At 33.0% G+C, this 23,056-nt stretch overlaps 3 protein-coding genes across 7 annotated transcripts in view; 2 read left to right on the top strand and 1 right to left on the bottom strand.

Annotated features, from left to right (window-relative positions):
• Positions 1-6,871, top strand: part of LOC113495640 (eukaryotic translation initiation factor 4 gamma 3) — a 30,694-nt gene extending 23,823 nt beyond the window's left edge. For 3 of the 4 annotated variants that reach the window (XM_026874478.1, XM_026874479.1, XM_026874476.1), the window contains 15 exons: positions 240-443; positions 593-739; positions 825-909; positions 1,670-1,892; positions 1,973-2,099; positions 2,254-2,424; positions 3,620-3,779; positions 3,889-3,969; positions 4,047-4,347; positions 4,433-4,619; positions 4,942-5,118; positions 5,215-5,376; positions 5,483-5,714; positions 6,011-6,112; positions 6,240-6,871. In XM_026874478.1, the coding sequence (XP_026730279.1) occupies positions 240-443; positions 593-739; positions 825-909; positions 1,670-1,892; positions 1,973-2,099; positions 2,254-2,424; positions 3,620-3,779; positions 3,889-3,969; positions 4,047-4,347; positions 4,433-4,619; positions 4,942-5,118; positions 5,215-5,376; positions 5,483-5,714; positions 6,011-6,112; positions 6,240-6,319 (2,439 nt within the window). In that variant the 3' untranslated portion in view covers positions 6,320-6,871. The remainder of the gene's footprint in view (positions 1-239; positions 444-592; positions 740-824; positions 910-1,669; positions 1,893-1,972; positions 2,100-2,253; positions 2,425-3,619; positions 3,780-3,888; positions 3,970-4,046; positions 4,348-4,432; positions 4,620-4,941; positions 5,119-5,214; positions 5,377-5,482; positions 5,715-6,010; positions 6,113-6,239) is intronic. The other variant, XM_026874477.1, reaches the window with a different exon arrangement.
• Positions 6,872-14,883: 8,012 nt separating this feature from the next.
• On the bottom strand, positions 14,884-21,733 carry LOC113495643. 2 transcript variants are annotated; one of them, XM_026874485.1, is made up of 10 exons: positions 21,040-21,733; positions 20,704-20,884; positions 20,289-20,502; positions 19,716-19,837; positions 19,177-19,355; positions 16,236-16,408; positions 16,035-16,167; positions 15,470-15,634; positions 15,232-15,390; positions 14,884-15,080 (listed from the first exon to the last, which is right to left on the bottom strand). In XM_026874485.1, the coding sequence occupies exons 1-10, from the start codon at positions 21,116-21,118 to the stop codon at positions 14,935-14,937; spliced, it is 1,551 nt and encodes a 516-aa protein (XP_026730286.1). In that variant the 5' UTR covers positions 21,119-21,733; the 3' UTR covers positions 14,884-14,934. The 2 variants fall into 2 exon arrangements, 1 of the variants encoding a protein (XP_026730286.1); XR_003400748.1 differs by having other exon boundaries at positions 14,989-15,080; positions 15,166-15,390.
• LOC113495644 lies at positions 16,969-18,355 on the top strand. Its single transcript, XM_026874486.1, has 2 exons — positions 16,969-17,614; positions 17,921-18,355. The coding sequence occupies exons 1-2, from the start codon at positions 17,325-17,327 to the stop codon at positions 18,297-18,299; spliced, it is 669 nt and encodes a 222-aa protein (XP_026730287.1). The 5' UTR covers positions 16,969-17,324; the 3' UTR covers positions 18,300-18,355.
• Positions 21,734-23,056: the final 1,323 nt, after the last annotated feature.

Below are 23,056 nucleotides of genomic sequence, written 5' to 3'. Positions count from 1 at the left end.
AAGTTGTCTATAACGGCATACAAGATAAATCTAGATTTCCATTAATCTTGACTGGTGACCTTGTTGTGGCTTTGTGTTTAAGACTTGATTATGCTCAAGGTTGCAGCTAGGAACTTATTTCCCTGACCTGTGCTACTATTTTTAATTCTTCACATTTCTCTTAACAAACAATATAGGAGTTATTGTATAGCAAATTGTTATGTGTTTTATTAAGCATTAAAATAAATGCCTTTTTTCAGGAATTGTACAAGAAGTTCAGGGGTATTTTGAACAAACTAACCCCACAGAAGTTTGATACTCTGTTGGAAAGAGTAAAAACACTGGAAATCAACAATCAGAAACGCTTGGAGGGTGTAATTGATTTGGTATTCGAAAAGGCGATTGATGAGCCTAATTTCTCAGAAGCCTATGCAGCTATGTGTAACAAGTTGTCTGTCTTGAAGGTATTTAAAACTAATTTTGTATATCCTGTAGTGTAAAGAATATTGAAAAAACTGTTATAGCTTTATTCTTTTATCAAACTTATTTTTTCTAAAAAGCTATTGTATTTTTAAAGTAATGTTCTCTACTATATTGTAATGTTATGTTTCAGGTACCTGCAGACAATCCTACATCTCCTGACAAGTGTGTCAATTTCAGAGCTCTCATTATAAACAAATGTCAGAATCAATTCGAAACTCATAAAGTTGATGAGCAAATATTAAAATTAGAAAGTGAACTTGCTGCATGCACAGATCCTGTAAGAATTTGATTGTCTTATTTGTTTTTTATTGTTAAGTCATGTGAATATTATATTATAGCATGTTTTGCTCTATTGTTCATAGGTCAAGAAGAAGGAACTCACAATGATGATAGATGAAGAAAATAGACGAGTTAGAATGAGATCTGTCGGAAACGTGCGATTTATTGGTAAGTAATTCATGACATTTTTTCTGTTCAATATATATGGTTTTTGAAAAATTTATTAATTAAATATAAATAAATTATTTACAAAAAAAAAATACATCAGCGAAAAGCATTTTTTTTTAATTGGCGAATTTTGTACTTTTGTGTCCTGATCATTTAATGATCCTACTCATGACCTTATTAATTTTGCAATTTATTATTTGGAATACTGAATACATGCTGAGCTTCTCCCATAAAGACAAATACCCAGTAAAAATCTCTAGCAAGTGTTGCATAATGCCAATGCGAAATGTATATATTCATTGAGATCTAAATAAGTTTCTCTTAATTTTTTGTTAATGTTAAAAATTTTGCTTTTTAATCAATAATTCTCACAATTGTCTATTGATTAAATTTTATTTCAATAAGTTGTGCTGTTGCTTTCGTATTTTTAACTCCATGGCGAATTCTTGTTATATCCGCCAAACGATAGCAAATATCTGCATATAATGGCCACAATGTGGACTATAGATGAATGTTAATGAAAAAAAAACAATTGGATTCAAAATTCAGATTTGGTTTATATGTAGTATCGTATACGCATTTTTAAATCTTGAAATATTAGAATATTATAGTGTTGTATGAAGAAAGAGTATTTTCTTATCATTTATTATGTCACTGTATTATTGTTTCTTGGCCAACTTGCGATTTTTTTTATTTTTATCCTATGCTCTAATATATAAGTCGAAAATTTGTCTTCTACATAATTTTGTATTTGTTACAGGTGAACTTTACAAGTTAAAAATGCTTACATCTAAAATTATGGACTATTGCATGAAATACTTGATTGAAAAAGTGGAGGAGGAGAAACTGGAGTGCCTGTGCAAATTGCTTACTACAATTGGAGAACAAGTAGAAAATGAAGTAAATGGCCAGCTAGATAACATTTTCAAGAAAATGCAGGATATTGTGGATAGAAAGTCAAACAAAATAAGCAGCCGTGTCAGGTAACTTTCGTTAATACACATAGAAGTTTTAATGTGTAATCTTGTCAGAAGATTTATACTAAAAACTAACCCTGTTGCAGGTTTATGCTTCAAGATGTCATTGAACTCAGGAAACGCAAATGGGTAGCAAAGACTGTGATTGATTCACAACCTAAAATGATGGATCAAATTCAAAAAGAAGCTGAGCAACAGCAGCGCCATATTGAGGTAATGAAATCTGTCAAAGCAAGTCTGTGGCTGTTTGTTCTTTCACTGTAGTTTTTTTTATTAATGATATTACTTTATTTAATAATTTTTTTTTTATAGATCTGAAAAGAAACATACAAAACATAAATATATTGTGTTAATTTTTTCATTTTAGTTAATGAATGCCAGCCCCATAGGCGGCTTTCGACGCGATGAAGGAGGTCGGGGCAAGCGTGGTGATAGCCGCAGACAGAATGCTAACAATTCTTTCATTGATAATACTTGGAAATCATCCAGGGCTAATTACCCAGTTGATACATTAAAACTTAAAGCTGTGACCCAAAAGGTGAGTCGGAAGTGGAAAGTTTATAAAAAAAATAAAAATAATTCATACATAATGACAAAAGCATCGTTACTGTTAATGACTACTAGTACTAAAAGTAGACAACTCAATAAATGTAAGATGCTTTTTCCTTGCAATTCTTTGCATGGAGTTGTATGCTCGAGGTGCAGATCTAACGAGATTGAACAGATAAGTATCAACATTATGTTTTCAAAGTTATATGTACTTTCTTAATTATTCTAAAACACTAAAAACATTGCGAGGAAACCTGGATTCTAAATATTCGACTCAGAAAACGCCAACCCGTAGTGATGTAGCGGTGGCAGTTTTGGTTTGAGCTCAACCCTTCCGTAATTGGGAAGTCGGATGTACGAAGGCTGGTATTATAAATGACTAAAATATTGATCTTGTTACATTTTCAACTGTTTGTTATAATTCTGATTTAAATTATCAGTTGTTATTTGTTGTTATTTCATTGAAAAAAAAAGTGTCAAAGGATGCTTATTAATTCAATGTCACATGTTGTATATATATGTATAACAGAAGAGCAGTTTTTTATAACAAAGTTAAAAAAATAATATAATTTGTAAAACCTAAATGTAAATAGCTTGCATACATTATTGCTGCTTGTTATTGAGGAAGTTTATTAAGACTATTCTTGAGAATGTACAGACAATATAATTATTCAGGATCAACTCTGAAACTTCTTTGTTTAACAGTGTTTTCATCAAAGTCCTAATAAAAATGTACACTACAACTACCACAAAAACCAGTCTTGGTATCACTGTGTGAAAAGAGGTGTTGAAATTGCATAATAATTTGCTATTTTAAAGCATTTGAATAATTTATTACATATTGCGTAGGTAAATTTATACAAAACTATTATATTAGCATTGTAGTCGGTCACTCCAACATTGCTACCTGTCTGTACTATTATAAAATTGCAATACTTTTGGAACTTTAATGGCCTTTGAGCATTAACATTATAGAAAAATAAATTCTTGTGTTAATTATGTACATTATGAACATTGTTTAACTTTCGGAAGAGACTAACGAAAGTTGGTGCTTCACATGCACGACGCCCCCACACTTTTACAATTTTTACTTGTTTGTAGGTGAGGTTTTAACAAACATGAATTAGTATACTAAATTTTAACAGTGATATAACAAACAATACAATTTTAAAATTTTGTTGCAGAATCTGAACAACATTAAGTTGGCTCCACATAATTCAGCTTGGAACCATGGTTCAGGTACCAAGAATACTGCACAGGCGAGTAGTAACTCCATGATCAGTATCAGTAAAAATAAGTACAGTGTTCTGGAGAATGTACAAACAGATCCCACTTCACTTAGAGGTATGTGCAAATAGTACCAACATCAACAATATGTCTAAGTTATATAATTCAATAATAAAAATTTGTTATGGCTTTCGAATTTTTCACATTGTTTCCAATTCTGTTTCAGCTACTAGAGATAATATAACACCAAATTACTCCAAGGGCGCATCTATTGAAAGGTCTACTTTCAACTCAAGAGGTGACTTTAGTGAGTATAATAATGATCAATATTACAACATGGCAGTCCGTTTAGGATAGAATTTAATTGTTTGTAAATTTCAATAGCAGCTAGTGGCAGCAGCAGCCGTTCAGGTTCAGTTGGCGTAGCTCGTTCGAACTCAGGCACGCGCAGCACTAGCGCTGCGCCGCCTACGCCAGCAGTACAGAGTGAAGCTCCTGCGCCACCACCAGCTCCGGTGCCTCAAGAACCATTACCTGATCCTAAGAAGAAGTCCATTGAGGCAATGATAAATCTATGTATTATTAACTCGGATGACGTTGAAATGGTTGCTGAGGTGAAGCAGCTCTACACACCTCAGTATCATGCTGCTGTAGTAAATGAGATGTTAACTGTTGCTGCAGAAAAGTAAGCATTTTAGATATTACATTATTGATTGGATTATTTTACTTATGGAATGTATACTTTAAACAAATAAAATTTTATATTTTAGGGCAGTAAAAGATATTGGACTGATTTCAAAAGCATTGCTTACTTTAGTGGGAACTAATGCAATATCTACTGAGAACTTTTTAGCTGGCTTAAAAGAAATATTAGAATTTGCACCTGATCTGTTTATTGATATTCCATTGTTGTATGAAAAATTAGGAAAGATTATTGCTCCGCAAATTGAAAAGAAGGTATGTTTTATGAATGTTTCTGTTATTTATATCATTAAAATACTTTACTATTTACAAGAATGTGTCCAATAATGCATGGCAGTTTTATTTTGGGTCTTGTAGTTTCTCAACTCACAACTCATACTGTGAAGAACCCAATCATTTTCATCATTCCTCTGTTCTTATCCCATATTATTTTTATATGGGGTTGGCGCTGCATGTCTTCTTCTTCCATACCTTAGTATCTGACGTCATATTAAAAGAAACACTGCAGCTATATCGTCTTTTACACATTTTTTTACAGCTACATGTTTTGTATTAATATCTAATATTTTATTTTCAGCATATCACATTCGTACAAACATTTGCTCTTTGTGATAGTATTATTTCTGTTAATCAAGGGCATCTGTTTCTAAAAGCGATAATTAGGGAATTAAAGGAAAGTATGGGACCTTCCTTTGTCAAAAGCAAATGGCAGGAGTCAGGGCTTCAACTTAAACAATGGATGGATGAAAACATGGTATGGTATATGGACATTTATGTCTACATTATGGTTGAACCTATAAACACGATACATTTCCATAATATTAATATTGTAACATTCATTTTATTCAAGGTGGCGAAGTGGATGGAAGATAATAAATTTGAATTTTTGGAAGGTGATTCAAAGGTTAGCGAAGAATCGAAAAAAATCCTGGCTCCAGCTCAAACTCAAAGCAAGTTAATTCAACTTATGAATTCTGATGAAAGTTGTGATTGTATAAAGGGTTGGATACAGGTAAATTAAAGTTTATTTTATTTCCCAAAATATATAAAAATAAATTCTTACCGTTTTTCTATTGACTATAACCTTATGCATTTCCTAAATAAAAATATTTGTACAGGACAAGTTTGGTAATACTGCGAATGAGGATTGGTTTATGCGAGCCCTAATCCAAGCTATATGCGAACATGCTCTTTTCGGAGCCGAAGGACGCGACGCACCCCGTTTCAATCAAGATCGTATGAATAAGTATGCAAGTCTTATACACGACTTTGGCGAAACAAAACAGTCACGGGAGGCAAATTGTTTGTTTGGCATACAACATCTTATACACAGACTAGAACACCCTCAAGGTAAATGTGATTGTATATCCACCAAATAATAAACTAAATAGATTATTAGTAGCTTTTTTAGGATTAAAATTATTGTTTTGGAAGACCATTGTGTACAATTTGAAAGTTATTTGGATTAGTGTCGAAATATACAGACTGGTTTCTAGACTGGAGAGGAATGATATGAGAATTATACCATTTTGATTGAGCAGTTGTAAACTGAAGCTGTTTCTTTCAATCTCAAACTTTATAACCAACAAGACTGTAAGTCTTCTAATCCAGTGTTATGTCAAGTGCTAATTTTCTTTTTGTTCCAGGTTTAACATTAGAGATATTCCAGTATCTGCATGAACAATATATAATTTCATTAGACGGTTTTATTGCGTGGGAAGAGTCCGAAAAGGAGCCAGAAGGAAAAGGTTAATAATTATAATTATTATTTTAAACTGGTCAGCAGTTGATATACTCAATCACATTTTCCATAAAATATCAAATAGAATAAAATACGCATAACTGATTGTGATTTGTGTGCATTGGTTGTCACAGGTGTGATGATGAAGGCGTTGACCTCGTTCTTCACAAACATCAAGGAGGCCGACAACGAGGACTCGTGCAGCGAGGACTGACCCGGAAGAACCACCGCGGTCGTGCCGTCGCCGCTCTTCGCGCCCGTGATTGCGCCCGGGCTAATTGCGGCAAGGCCCGAGGCAACAACTGCATTCAATGTCTTCTATATTTTTATATATTAGAATCATCCTAAATGGAACTCATAGATTATATTATTATTATTATGATAATGCAGAAGCTAGAAAAAGTTGTATAATATTTTTTAACGCGATAGTTATTTATCAAGGTTTTAACGTAATTTGCTTCAAAATTTTAATGCGTATCTTGGTACTTGTACCCAGAATAAATTGGGGAAGTGCATGTCTATATCCGAGATACAATGTAACGATTGTAATAATTATTTTACGGTTAAAATATTTTATCGGTATTGAAATCACAGATTTAAGTAGTCTGGTTTTTAATGTTTTTAAAGTTTCTATTCATCTCCTTAGTAATATTATTTGAATACGTCGCAGATGAAATCCAATTACGCAATTGCATGTTTCTCTGTTCTCAAGATTCGCTATAACACCTTTTATTTTTATTCTTTAATAGAAACTTTATTTAAATGTTTTGACTGTTTTTAATATTAATTCTAGAATAACAATTATACATGATTACAAATTAATTTTTTAAATGTAAAAATACAATTAATTATTTTATCCTTCCCTGAGGATTATTTATTTTTTATCTATATTATGTGACATGCCAATCTTGTCAGCAGAGAATGGAGTCACGACATAAATGCACTTGATACAACAGCTTCCATAGAACTCTAGCGAAAACCAGTTCGCCTGCATAGATGTCTTTGAGCATGTTGTTGTACCCAACGTACGGTACTTATGCTACTAATATGGGAATGAATAAAATTTACTGTTTATACTGCTATAGGAAAATATCTTTTGGACGCCGTCTATGGGATAGCTTAATAGTCGTTCTAGTGAAAACACTGTTTAGAAAAATATGTACTTCTGTTTATAAGTTAACTGTTATCTGTTTTTAAACATGAAACTATTTACTTAAATCATATTTCTATAGGTAATTGCTACTGTTGGCGTTCAAAAGGCTGAATCAAAATGCAGTAGTGGATTTTTGTGTTTTCTCGTCTAATGGTTGATGTTCTCTTGAATTTTATACTGTGAATATCAATACTTACGATGAAACGAATGATTTGCGAGGTCTTGGGACCCGCCCCATTTCACTGTTTGCGAAAAATCTGCCACTGCACAATGAACTTTACATACATCGTTGACCACATATATCGTTATCGATAATCGTTTTTATTAATCTTCAAAGTTAATAACTGTTGAAAGCCTGCTTCCATTGGCATATATTAGTCATTTTAGTCCAATTTCATTAAACCTATATATAAAAATTTAATTATCTTACATTATAAAAATAATTACATGATTTTTTTCCGTTTGAAGCCATTATTGTCACTTACGTTTTAGTTGATTAATTTTTAATATTCAGTAAGTTTTAATTTATTCATCATGTTTTCTCTAAAGCTTCAAGTTGAACTTCATAAGCCTAATTCGAAATGCAGTAGCCGATTTTTACTCTCAACCCTATTCTAATTGTTAATACTCTGTTATACTTATATACTGTGAGTTTTTTACTCTTTATTAAACAAAAAAACATGTTTGCCAGGTCTCATGGCCCGCCTACCTACCCGTCTGCAAAAAATCTGCTACTGCACTATCAACTTTTTACACACATGTTGACTGCATATTATATCGTTAACAATAATGATCGTTTTTATTAATCATCGAAGATATAGCTGTTGAAAGCATACGTTTATTGAGATAATAATTATACTATATACATTCATATTAATAAATTTATTATTTCGTTTACGATGCGAATAAATTTGCTTAATTATTGAATAATAGAATTTAAAAATTTTAATTGCATGTTTTACTCCCATTTTAAAGCCATCATTGTCATTTATATTTTAGTTTTATTTTTTTAATATTCAATAAGTTTTAATTTCTTCATTATGTTTTATCTAAAGCTTCAAGTTAAACTATACTTCTTATACAATGCTGCTTTTGATTTAATAGATATTTTTATTTAGTTTTAATTTAACTAGTTAGCTGTGACTCAGTAAGCAGTGATATTTGTCTCAAATCTTTCGTGAATTCAGTTGATTGGACTTGAGATGCGTGGCGAGTAGTGCGGGCGATGATGACATTGACATTCGCTTGGACGACACGCTTCGTCATCTGATGCATGTTACGTTCACTTAGCTTAACTGTCTCCGCTACTGAGTTTTTTTATTTTTTACTTATAGCTACTCTTGTCAGTTAATATGTATGTTATGTAAATAAACTTTTTAAAAAAAGCTAATCTTTACTGAGTATTCCTATTAACGAACACCATATTATTCCTACAGTTAAACAGGTAAATTCCCAGCCTAAGTAAAAATAAAAAATATATAGTACTTTTATATTCCATTAAATGTATATTCAACAAAAAATTAGTAAACCACGCGTTATTTACTATTAAATTTTATATAAAACATTAATAAAAATCTGATTGAGATTTTTGTAAATAAAAGTGGTTTTTATTCGTATTTAATGATAGGCTCGTATTATCCCACTAGTTAAGTATTTTAAGTACTCGAAATGAATGGGATACATGATGTACCTATATCAGCACAAATGACATCAAAAGTGTGACACCACCTCATGGCCCATTATACTCGCCAATGTTTGTCAGACAATTAAACGGAAAGCAATATGTAATATATATTTATTTATACTTAGATATATCATACAAAGCCTCTAATTAAGTCTTAAAATTATATTAAGAAGACGCGTGAAATTTGAATTTCAAATTAAAATCTTGCTTTTCATTGGTAATAAGCATCCTGTTATAATATTATGATCAACCACTACAAGGGTCAGATAAAACGCTTCTCAGGTTCTTTTTTTTTAAGATGACGGGCACTATAAGTTTGTAAGAATGCACCTTAGCAATTATTTCTTGTAGATTTATTTAGCATGAACATTTGATCTTGAAATTCTTGATGTAATACTTCTTATGCTACTGTTTAACTAGGTGTATGTTGTACAGGTATCGGTCGAATTGTATATTTCGTTCATAGTAACTATTGCAGAAAATATAACATTATACATATATTTCAGGACAATTGAAATCGATTAAATTCGGTGCCTTAATCTAAACTAACTATTTGTATCTGTATATATAAGAAGATGTCTGCGCGATTACTTTGCTTTATTCTCAGTAATAAAGACAGTTGTCCTCACACAAAGTAAATATATACTACTGTTGTAGAACACGTATTACGATTTAAATTGGTCCGCTAATTTTGTAAAAAGTTCAGATATTTTTTTTTACATTTATTCTAAAGTAACCGTACGGAATTAATTTTAAAAACACTTAAATGATTGCGTAGCATGTTTATAATAAAATCACGTGTCGTGAATGTGCGCAGTACTGCAGAAGTAAACTCTAAAAGTAGGCAGAGTTTACTCTAAAAAGTAAACTCTGCCTACGGCCACTAGGCTAGTGTAAACTAGTCTAATCTATGAATTTCATATAAATAATAGTACATGAGAGGCGAATGATCCAAACTAGTAGAAGATATGCATTTCTTAATGACACGTTTACAAATTTTCAAGAGAAACGCGCGCCGGCGCAGTGTCCTAGACAAGCGCATGACATTTAATTATGCAAATGTATTTTTTTTTAACATGGTAACTTAAAATGATATATCAATCATTAAATATTTTTGATACAGCTTGCACCCACTGTCTAGCATTATCTGCGGAATACAAAAATAAAGATTTTCACACATAAGCATCACTGCCAAGAAAATAGATAGTTCATATATAATTTATATATAGAAAAAAAATGTTTATTTTTTTTTGTATTAAAAGTTTTTAAATCGTATGGCTTTTAGCTGTGTAGAGCAATAATGTTGACTATGCAGTGCAATGAAATGGAAGGTCCTAGAATATCTAAGTTACTCTTATCTAACTAAATAGTGTATAACGTAATAGATGAAGGAATACGGTGTAACTGAATTTTTTTTACTGAACCAGCGAATAAGCCACTTAAAAGAATTATCAAACGAAACAGCACGCGCGTTTCATAACATAACCGTGATTATTTTTGCATTGGACGCACAAAATATCAAAGAAAGACATGAGTGTCATGACTAGAAACTTTCAAGCAAATTTACCAATCACCTGTATACTAATCAATTAAAATAACTGCTAAGCAGTCTAACATCTAGAGAACACTAATAGAACTTTTTTTTCTATACAGTGACGTTTTACTATGGTGTAAGGTATTGTATCATTTCTTTCTCTCATTGCTTTTATTTTAAACTTGCTCTAGATACAAAAACATTTGAGTAGAATTGAATACCGCGGTAAGTGGCTGATCGTCACTAAAGAAAAACAATGATGCGCCCTCAAAGCCAATTTGAATTTGAGTGATTTCGTCAAGTATTTTGAGATTTCACTCCACAGGGACTAATTTATTTTTAAAATAAGTTCTAAAAAGCCTTGCGTTCTCTAGAGATTTGTTTAGCGGTGTAATAGTCAGTAAGCTAACGGTACATAGGTACGAAGTTCGGTCTTGCAATGAAGCCCTCGGAAACATGCAATATTATTCCTTTTAAAATTTAAATGTTATTTAATGTAAGCAAACATTATTAATTTTTTGATAGTAGGTATATCTTATTTATTAACATGTAATTGCTATATGTACTAGTATAGTGGTTCGTAATATAAATAGTAATAGGAAATTACATTGTATTTTTAACGTTAATGTTACAACTTCTTGTTTGGTTGCATTGCCCGTGTAGTTAATTGATTCGTAAATAATTCAGGTATGCTACGTTAAGAAAGTGCTAAGGAAGCATATTACTTTCAAATACAACAATTGTGATTGAACTAGGAAAAAAGGGAGTATTATGTTAAACGCCAAGGAATATCCTTAAACCGAGCCCGCTAGCTAGCTACCCAACTGCGTAGTTTATTACACAATAATATACATATTTGTTCAATATATAATATAATAAATATGTTAGCACTGTCAAGGATTCGCAGTGTAGTGTATTCTGTTGAATTATAGAAAAAAAAATGCGCTCATATGAACGGTTCTATAATATGTGCTGTGCATGACGCTAGTCGCCGAGAAAAATCTTCACATGTTATGGAATCTGAATGACAAGCACAAGTGTATGATGCTTACAGCTATCACAATATTGCAAACTTTTATGTTTATACATATGTTGTTACTTGTTGAACCCTGAATGGGGCTATATATTTATTTTCCTTTATTTACTTCGATATGTTAGCAACAGTTATAAATTTTAATATGTTGATGTTATATAATATATACATATACTTATTCCAATAATATTAGTGCTAAGCTAAGCAAATGAAGGTGCATATTTTTAGGAGTACAGTCAACTACAAACGAGTTAACACAATCTGATTTATAAAGCGCCAGTATTTTTCAGTGACATGTAGTTTTTTCCCCCACTAGAGTTAAGCTTATTATGTCAACCGACTTCATTAAGGAGGAGGTTCTGTTGACATGTTCGTTACCTCAAAACTTCGGACTGCGGGAACCGATTTGCTGATGCTTTTCATCATCACTTCATCAAGTTTGGATCAGTAGTTTTTATTTAAAGTAACGATAACAGCAACTAGTTAAATTCGATTGTTATGTATGTAGTGGTGAGAAGTTCTGATTGTATTAATTCACTTCGGTTGTTGACTGTACCTGCACTACTTTTTCCTTGAAATAACTAAGCTTCCAGAATAACCATTACCTGCGTTACATGATTTTATGCTTTATCGTAAGAATCCGAAAGTCTGTTAGAGTGCAATATAAATAGGAGATTATTTATACTGATAGTGTACCAAATTTTAAGAAATAGTTACGTTTGACCTGCCAAATAATATTGTAAAATGTGCAAGTCAAAAATACTGCTAGCGAGGTGGAATTCACCGAAAGCTTTCTGTATTCTAAGTCCGTGTGAACCCTTCACATAAGTTTATTTATTTATCCAATCCAAAATTTATTATTTATACAAAAAGAAAATGTTTCTTAATTACATGTACCTTGTGTGGTCACCCAAAAAAAGTGTATTTCCGTCTCGTAAACGTTGTTCTATTGAGGCAGAAAAAATGTTCAGCGTTTTTTTTCTTTGTCTTAACCGAATCGTAATCTCACCACGTCTTACGTCTATTGCTGTGCACTTTACTTGTGCAGTAGGTAAAACGTAACAAGACGTAGTGTAAAGCCGCATACCGTTTAGTAATATTGGTTGTGAAGATTCTAAAGTCCATATCTTGGGCAGAATTTCAAATAGCTATTATGTAGTTCCTTATTCCTTATGTCTGTGTATGTTTGTTGTTAAGAATTTACAATATAATGTTACAATGTTTTTTCTGTTGGGCGGGCACATTATAGAAATCACATGCGTGCGTCTATAGAGTATGAGTTACAACACCGTATTAAAATAAATGTGCTCTTACAATATTAACGTATGCCATTTATATTATAATGACGTAGGTATTTTTATACAAAGGTTATTTTGAGGAGTTTTTACGTAGAATATTATATTTACAAAAATCGTTAGAGAGAAAAAGAGGTACATTTATATGTCATCATTATAATAGAAGTGGATGCCATACAAATCCCTTAATTTATCAATAGTTATCGTGACTTGTTAAAGTAGGTGTGATACGCCAAACGCTTAGATTTAAATTATATATTATGCCTATGTATATTTATGTATACACACCACTCCAGTCATTAACTAAATATGAATACAGATGCTAATTAACGATAAGGGTTTATAGAATTTGTTACGAGTTGTTGAATTATGCCATTCATTAGAGTGCTAAAAGTGTTGTTATTACTAATATCTATACTTACAGACTAACTATTGCCCTCGTCTTAACTTGCTTAGTATTTATGATGGAAGCCTACCTATTTATAAACAACAAAATAATCCTACGCTTAAGTTCAGCAATAATATAGTTTTTATCTCCTGTGAAAATAACTTTTAATATATCTACCCGTTAATATTTCTTAGTGTAGCTACTTCCTAGTCTCGTATATTAAATTACTTTTATTTCCTAAGACGTTTCTAATGCTACTTTTAGGTACAATTAGGTATAACTGGTTATTCTTTCATATCTGCTTATCTCCCTTCTTATATTTGATAACGCAGTGTTCAAGCCTTGAAAAAGTAGAACAGTAGCATCTATTCGCAATTTTAATTTACCTATTTTTGACTAAGCTAAGTACTCGACCTGTAATTTTAGGATTAAATGTTTAGGATTTTCTTTAAGTGTTCTTTAGGTTTACCATACCTACATAGTGCTTGTTATTTCAAACCGCTTTTCAAGAATCTCAAATAAATAAAATGGATTCTACTGATTTCTGATAAGATCTAATTGAATGGAATTGTGAAGGCAAAATAATATTATTTTTCGATACCATAATATACGTTGTTGAATATGTTCAGAGTATACCGACAGCCAGAGTAACCGTGCTCATCACGGTGGTACAGTTGCAGACCGGCATTGATGTAGCTGTCACGAATTTTTATTAAACATGTGTTATAATAGGTACTATTTATAAGCGCCTGTGCAATTATCATGGCCTTGGCAGACTTACAATAAACACTAGTTAATAGAGCTTCAAATCTTATGAAAATATTTGCCCAGGGCTGCCACGACGAGCTATAAAAAAATGTCGGCGACAGCATCCACCGGAAGTCCATTTTGAAAACACCAATTTATATATATATATATATACATAATTAATACGTCAATCTTATTGCAGAGGAGCCTAGAATGTCCAGGTTCATTGACAATAGAGCGGTAATTAAGTATGTAGGAATAAAATAGGTAATTATGTTAGTCCCAAGTAAATTAAGCTTTTGCTTTAAAGCGGAAACCAATTGACAATCAACACGACCACACAAATATTTATACAATGCTTTATATTATTATACTGCTCTAAAGTTTTTGGTATATGCTGTGTATACAATTGAAAAATGTTGTACGAGACAGATTAAACGTAACACGTACAGCGATCACTGCGTATATGTGGTCATTGGTTGTTTATTTACAACGACGCAGTGAGAAAATCCAATTTAACCGATTTTCGCTAACACCTTCATTGACTGGAATATATTGGTGCCTAATCGCCGGGTAACTTCAAAGCAACTGCATGTGACTCGACTTACATAGCGAGATGCGTGTGACACTATTTTGACATATTTTGATGAAGAATTTGAGTTAATTAGATTTTTATAAAAATATAGTATAATTCATATTGGTTTTAATTTACATAACTATGTATTGTAAGAATATTATTGTAAATTGCTTTAGAATAATACTGTATGATAAACATGTATATTTTATATAATATATGTCAGGTACGTATAATGTGTTAGAGTTATTTTTAAGGCCCAAGATTAACAAATGTCATATAAATATTTCATCAGTAGATATATCAACGACTAGTTTGTAGGCGGGAACTCGACATTGTATTGTACTCACGAGGAATAAAAAGTAGCTTGTAAATTAAAATGGTTGCTTATTTATCCAGAACCTAACCTTACGTTACATAATCAGTGTTCGTAGATGACAAGATTAAATTTGATGTTAAACAATTTGAAAATATCTTTAAATTCTTCAGTCAACGTTGCTATAGCCTTCTTCCAGTAGACTCGTGTCTCCTCGTCATCTTCAACTTGAATTTTCACTTGTTGTAATCCTGAAAACAGTTAAAGAGAAAAATTATTGCTCGCTAGCCGTTGTCCAAAGATTCCGATGTTATATATTTCCAGTCAATTACTTACTAACAATTTACGCATCACAACATCTGTAAGTAATATTATAAAACACTACCTAACAAAAATACTAACTGTCACAAACACCACAGGCTATGAATGAAAATAGACTTCTCAGATCCTCCTCGTCTTTGACCCTGCCGACGTAATAAAACCGCACTAATCGCGGCACAAGCTCAAGCATACGACGCAGAGGAAATGTTACAAACCTCCACTGGTGGATACTCAATGTTACTAGAAAAAAAATATGGTTATAATTATTGAATGAGTAAAGCTAATTAAGTACTCAGTACTAAAATACTATTGTAGCTACCTAACGTGTCAACGTAACGGTATGACAGGTAACGTATGAAACAGCTGAGATCCGAGTCCTGTCGCTGCTGGTCTCTCAGATCAATCCCAAATTGTAGATGAATTTCACGAAGAGGCATACTTGGTGTCAGAAATCGCCGAATGTCGTCATAGTTTCGTGATCGAACTGTTGAATAGAAATAGTTCGATGAGAACCTCCTGGTATACCTTCCACCATCAATTCAACTATTCAAGTAAAATAATTAAATGTAGTTGTGGAAGCGACACGGTACGTTCCCTCTCACAACCCCAATTTGGCTACATTGCCTCATGACTCCGACATACTAAGCATTACTTCTAAGTATAAGATAAACTTAGTGGAACTACACTCCAATGACTGATTTGATAAAAAGGCTATTTAAAAACCGTGCATTAAAATATTCCAGAATAAGTCGACACAACAACAAAGGAAATAGTGACTATTATCTAGCTCTTTAGTCCCCATACTTCTTTTGTTTATCCTTCCTTATCTTCGCTACATAGACAAAACTTATAAAACAATTCTAAATAGCATAAATAAAACTAACAGAACGCCATGAGTAAATATAGGTCAGGACAGGACGTAGTGACTCTGCGCCATGCCGTGTCAGGTATGTCGTAACCTCCAACTCCAAGAGCGGGGTCCGCTCGTCCCGGAATCTGGTATTCACGGCACATCAACTGAAAAGATTTTTGTATGACAAAAATGCTCTTTAATCAATTCCCTATAAATAAAATACCCTATTTACCTGCAATCGGAAGTGAGGCCTTTTCAAAATATGCAGTAAAGATAACAAGGCCACTCCCGTGCCGTCAGCTATGTATGTGTACTCTATAGCAAGTAACCGCAAGTTCCTCAATTCTCCAAGACTCCGAATAAAAGTATTTTTAGAATCTGGTCTGGGAATATACTGGCCACTTCCTAAAATCAAAAATACCCGTTAAACAATCTATATTTAACACCGAAAGTACCCGAAGGAAACGACGGTTTTAGGTCATGTCTAACATTTTTTATGTGAACTTAACCTTAAGGTCAATCTTTTTCCGGATTTACATTTCCGTGCAAGCAGAGAGGCGAACCTCGACAAGCACATGTGACTGATCGTTGCGGTCGTAGTGCCCTCCGCAGTTGAGTTTTAGTTTATTTTATAGGTACCTCGAAATATTTGCTGATAGTGCTTTGCAATATTTTGGATTATTGGTCATCACTTTCGGTTTTACACAAAGGGTAAAACTCCGCCAATTACAAAGCTTATCTTAAGACACTACAAAGACTCCGGTGTCCGTCTGTCCTCCTGCTATTCGCCCCGTGGTAGATAAAACAGAATAGTCATAGGTATTTACGGGGTTTATAGGCACTGTAACGGAACCCTTCGTGCGCGAGTCAAACTTGTTCTTGGCGGTTTTTAAAGTCAGTTAGGTATGCAATCTTTGTGGTATTCTACATTTTTAAATGGTATCAAAGAGGTTAAACACATAAACGTAAAATCTACAGTTTGAGAGGAAATGTCATCATCAAAATAACGTCACATTGATATTTGATATAAAATTTCTTGTTAAATTATCATGTAAAAAAAGGAAAAAGCGAAAATTATAAATAAAAGTAAAATCATAAAATTTAAAATGATCAATTGTGTTCCGTTACTGATTCTGTGTCCAAGTTTCAAACTGTTTTGTTTCCTAATACCATGTGCGACTTTACTCGGCATGATGGGTGTCTACGTAGGAGGGTTGTTCTCTTACTTTTCCGACGTGGCATACACTAAACTCAATACTATGGTAAACACAACTTCATTGTAAACCATTAGGTATGACATGATGATGTCGTCTAGGAGACAATGTTGTCACAGCAACAAACAGCTTTGTCAACTGACGCGATGTCGACCGACGAAGAAAAGTCCAAAATAAATAAACTATTGCAAGGATTAGAAGTGCCGGAAGTTAAATTATCGGAAAGATGTTCAGCGATTGTGAAAGACTTCCACCAAAGGTTTGGTAATGAAGTGGAAGCTGAAAGTCGTGAAGACAAATTTGAGAATGATTTTAATGAGAATCCTTACAAAGTTGACAAGAAATTACTCGAGGAAAATGAAAAGAAGTTAAAGGAATTACTAACAGAAGGTAAACTGTGAGTATGTTGTGCATTTAATTCTATCTATCAGGTTTTTTTTTTAATAATCCCCCTTAAGTAATATTACCGAAATGTACATAACTGCTTTCCCACATAATATGCTCAACGACAGAAGTTTTTAATAACCAATAAAATATAATCGTTGAATGGAAGAGTGTGTAAGGATAGGCAAGTAAAGCGACTTCTGTATTCTTAAAGACAATCCTTAATCTTAATCCATTGCACTGGCAGAATTCTACATCACAGTCAATGCACAAAGGTAGATATTTTGCACACAAATCTAACGCAGTTTATATTTTCTAGCGCTAAGAAGGCTCATTCGGAGAGTATGCTTCTAAGTGGAGCAGATCCGAAACGACCATGGCGAACGAACTCTAGCAAAGAGAAGCTTCATCGTGTAGATAGTGAGCTGAAGCGACACATGGAGAAGGCAGCGCAACTTGTCGTTCCACTACCTGAACACGAAATGCAGAATCTCGTCCAAGAATGTCGGGATGAAGGCCGCGTGGCGCCCTCTGTAGGCGCTAATCGACTTCGAGACACAGTGGAGGCGGCTAGAAAAAATCTACCTAATTTTCAGTATAGAAATATCGAAAACTCAACAGCGACTACAATAATGCCGAGAGCACATAGTTGCGGATCTAAAGGATCAACACCAAAGGAATCGCCCAAATTGGACTGAATATACTTAAGATTGTAAAGTATGTGGAATAAACATTGTTTATTTTTATTTGACAACTTTTTAGTTTCTATCTAGTCTTCACTTATGAAAAAGTGAATTTCAAGTTGTTTTATCTTTACTACTAGCTGTTGCCTGCCACTTCGTCCGCGTGGTTAGAAGATATAAGTTATGATTTATACCTGCCCTGTCTTTTCCACATTTTCCATTGTATCTTCGCGCCTATTAGTTGCAGCGTGATGGTATATAGCCTAAAACCTTCCCGATGAATGGTCTATTCAATACAAAAATATTTTTTCAATTTGAACTAGCAGGTCCTGAGATTGGCGCGTTCAAACAAACAAACTCTTCAGCTTTATATATTAGACTAGCTGTTGCCCGCGACTTCGTCCACGTGGTTAGAATTTTCCCCGTCTTTTCCAGATTTTCCATTATATCTTCGCTCCTATTAGTCGCAGCGTGATGTTATATAGCCTATAGCCTTCCTTGATAAATGGTCTATTCAACACAAAAAGAATTTTTCAAATCGAACCAGTAGTTCCTGAGATTAGCGCGTTCAAACAAACAAACAAACAAACTCTTCAGCTTTATATATTAGTATAGATATAGATAGTATTGATTTATTCTTATTTTGTTACTTTGGTATGCAGCACTGGCGAAAATTACGAATCTCGTGATATGAACAAGGAACATTGAATCTGACTATTCACCGGGATCTATTTAGTACATTAACAACTATTTGTCTTACTGCTAGGAAAGGTCTGACTTAATTATATAATTTGCGGCCCCGGACTGTCCCCCAAATCATAAAAAAGGTGCAGTTCATCAAATAAATAAACTGGGTACCTACTAACAAAACAATTTACTCAAATCATCTTACCCGTTATGTAGGAATAATTAATTAGGATTGGATTTTCGTTGGGTAATACAAATCTCCACAGGAACAGATATTTGACCGTTTCTGCGTTAAAACATGCTAATGTTTGGATAAGTGAAACTCCCTCCAGCCTCTTGCAACCAAGGTTTTCAAACGATACTAATTGCAAACGGTCCTGAAAACTATAAACGAACTTTTATACGTAGGGTAGGAATAAGTCGACCCAATACTATCAATTTTGTATTTAATGTACCTTTATTCACTTTGTCTAAACTGAGTAGACATAACAGGCAAATTATAATACTTATAGTATCCGGATTTATTACTTTTTTCTGTTACATAACACTCTTACATAAATCTTACCTCGTTTAGGAATTTCCCAGGTGCGAATTCCCTTTGTCAGAAGTCGACCAAGTATTCACGATAAAGATCATTCTGTGTCTATCTCTAGGAGGGTCTGCTACGCTTGTGTCCAAAAGTACGTAAGCTTCCGTTCCCTAATTTCTTTAAAGATACTTACTTAATTACAGAAGAATTCTCACCTGATTATCCTGTAAACTAAACTGAAAAATGTCTTTCTTCTGAAGCAATCGAGACGGTCGACCTTAAGAAGACGATCAGGAATGATAATCCGAGTCATTTGAAGCTGAGCTACCAGTATTTTCTGTTTAGAACAAAATGAGAAGACTGGTTATAAATAATGTCGGATATGTGATACGATCCAATGTACGTTAAGGTACAGATAAATAAGTATTGGCTGTCTGGGGAACAGGCGTAATTGCAAACATTTACTCTAAACCATCTTAACCACTAGTGAAGAAATGTTGCATTGTTTCATGAAGACCCAAACAAATTTTAATGTAAAAGTAGTTTGTATCAAACTAATTTTATTTTGTTTTATGTAGACTGTGTGCTTACTTGTCATGTCCATATTAATTTAACACATTTTTATACCATCTTTTTATTATCTCTATATGTTTTCAACAACGGGAGAGCTTATTAGGAAGAAACCCGGTCCTTTCTTAAAGTCGTACAAGGGGACACAGGTCCACACAAGCTGTCCTGCCGATGTGTGCTCCTACTTAAACCTTTATAATTATTAAATGAAGTAATACCTTCAAAGTTATTTCCAGTGCACTTTGTATTTGGCGTCGATGCTGATGGGAATGCAACTTGTATGCGGTGGTGACCCTCCACAAGTAATTGCCGAACGGTGTCGGCATTTTTGTATACGGATACTGGTATGTGAAGAGGACTTGCTCACAGTGTTCATTGGCCATAAAGTATCGCTGCACTTCATTTATATCGTAGTATCGAGAATCACGGTGCCTGATAAACATGTAGGCATCTAAATATCCCATTATTGTGTTGGAAAAATGCAAAGAATGATATGAATAGTGCCAATTTAATCCAATTTCCACTCATTCGTCGGTCGTTGCCAATAGCACAATTTATTGGGACTGATTTGAAGACGCTACGTTTGCATTTCGTTTTGACTAACTACTTATATTTGAACAAAGCATATCTTACAATAGCACGTCATCTGGAGCTAATATACCATCTGAGCTTTCAACATAATGAAGCCAAATGTAAGGGTTCTCCGACCAGTCGCCTATTCTTAGAGGTCCAGGACTCGGCCGATAATCTCTTGGAGTCAACTGCCATTGCACACTCTCTAAATGGCCGATCACTTTGATACATTTGCAGTCCTCTGAAGCATTGAAATATAAGTTGTTAATTAGCAGTTCTTTATACTGGTACCTTGTAATCACACGTTTAAAAAGCCTTCTTTGTCATAAGATGTAAAACGACATTCCTGTTGGTTATTTGTATATTATGTTTGTTTAGATTGCAACTTTACATTACCTTCAGATTTCTTCTTTCCAGTACTGCGTTTTATCTCAAAATCACTTGCTTTTCCAATAATATCCATATTTTTACTCATTTCGCAGTGATCAGTGTAAGCGGTTTCCGGTAAATTATTATAAAAATAATAAGAAAAATCAAAATATTAATGTAAAATATGTTTGTATAAGAATACAACTCATTACAAAGTAAAACTCCAAATTTGACATTTAAAACCTTGTCAAACCATTTTTTTTATTTTTATCTTAAACCACATAGGTTTGCATGAAAATCTTGAAACAGCTCATCTTGTATTCAGTGTTACTAGACTAAAGTTGGGGTTACAAGATCACTTAAGAAGAAACGATTTTGTAATTACAGGAAAATATCAACGAGAAATATTCAAATAATAGTCGAAATTCTTGAAATTTTGTTATACTTGAAAAAATATACAAAGAATTAATGTTACAATTAATTTGTTCTGTACAATTTAAACATATTTAATTAAGAATGCTAATAAATGCGTTACAGAAAAGTGATTACTAAACCATTTTCAAATACATCGTTAGTTATTAAGTTGAAATTATGAGAAGACAACCCGTATTATACGTTTGCTGTAAACAATCTCAATTTATAGCTACTAGCATCAGATTATATATACAAGATTAACGAATAATAAGTGCTTATTTATGTTCATCGTTATTTTAAAGTCCCGGCGGGGGACGTACGGCACATAGAGCAAGAAGGATAATACATACAGACAAACTTGAAGTAGTAAACGTTACTTTAGTAAAATCCACCACATTGATACACACGAACGTCGAAATAACACCACGTCATGTATTAATAAGGTATACATAGTTATATAAATTCTCAAATTACACCTATTACATATTACACAAGAATAATTTACATGCACAAACATTAACGTACGATTTTGCTACGGTATTAAATTTATTTTCTAACCATTCGTGACGATTAAGCAATGGCATATTAATATGTATAATTATGTACGTCTTTAACCAAAAGCAAAATTGCTCACTATATTAACTAACCACATTAAGTTGAATCATCGATATTTTAGTTGGTACTTTTCCAAACTACACTAACCAGCAGTCTTTAATTTCAAATACCTTTTAAATCTGATAATCTTAATAGAGGTACATTTAAAACATCGATGAGATAACACAAAACTATATGGACTCGAAATTGTCCGCTAATACATCAATGACAGTTTTGTTTGAAGTACATTTTAGTGTTGCAGACTTACAGAGCCCCGACTACGAAGCTAAGGATAGATAATAATTTCAAAGTTACTCGTAACATCGAAATTTATTTCATTGTAATATCTGTGATAACCGAATCTGTGCTATGGGCTCAATGCGTTTTATGTGACAGCCGCATCATAAAATAACGCGTTCATTGAAGTTCTATTCACCATAAACCCTGTTCATATACATTTTCATTATGATTATAATATCCCATTATATTTCGCGGTAATATTGACATTTAGCAAATTTTAAGACGGTAGTATTTTCAAATATTCCGGACCACAATTGGACGCAAGCTTATTGTCAATATCGGATCTTTATTTCATATTTTCAGTCTTTGTAATCCGAATGTGTATTTGGATGGATTTTAGTTCATGGAATTACAATTATATCCAGTATAAAAACAGTCGTGATATCATGTAGTTTCGCTTATACAAATTTGGTATATTTTATCTGTGTACGCAATCAGTTAATTATATCAATAGGTACGTTGATGCAGGAGGACTGCAGTTTTATTTCATTATGAAAATCCATTCAAAATAAATATCGCACACACAAAAGAAACTAAGCACGAAGGAATGCAATGTTTTAAGTAATCTTTTAAGTAATCATTTAATGAATCAGCGTCTATATTTAAATCAGTTAATCTAAATGTACTGTGAGCAAAGACAGAGTAAAATGTTCCCGTAACCTATGTTTATAAATTTAGGTACAAAAGTTTCATGTATTGTTAGTAGGTCCTCATCTTTGACTTCTTTTTGTAGGTA

This window comes from Trichoplusia ni, chromosome 7 (assembly GCF_003590095.1).
Source record: "Trichoplusia ni isolate ovarian cell line Hi5 chromosome 7, tn1, whole genome shotgun sequence".
Classification (NCBI taxonomy): domain Eukaryota; kingdom Metazoa; phylum Arthropoda; class Insecta; order Lepidoptera; family Noctuidae; genus Trichoplusia; species Trichoplusia ni.
The sequence above is the reverse complement of the archived record's forward strand: the minus strand, read 5'-3'. Positions and strand labels throughout refer to the sequence as shown.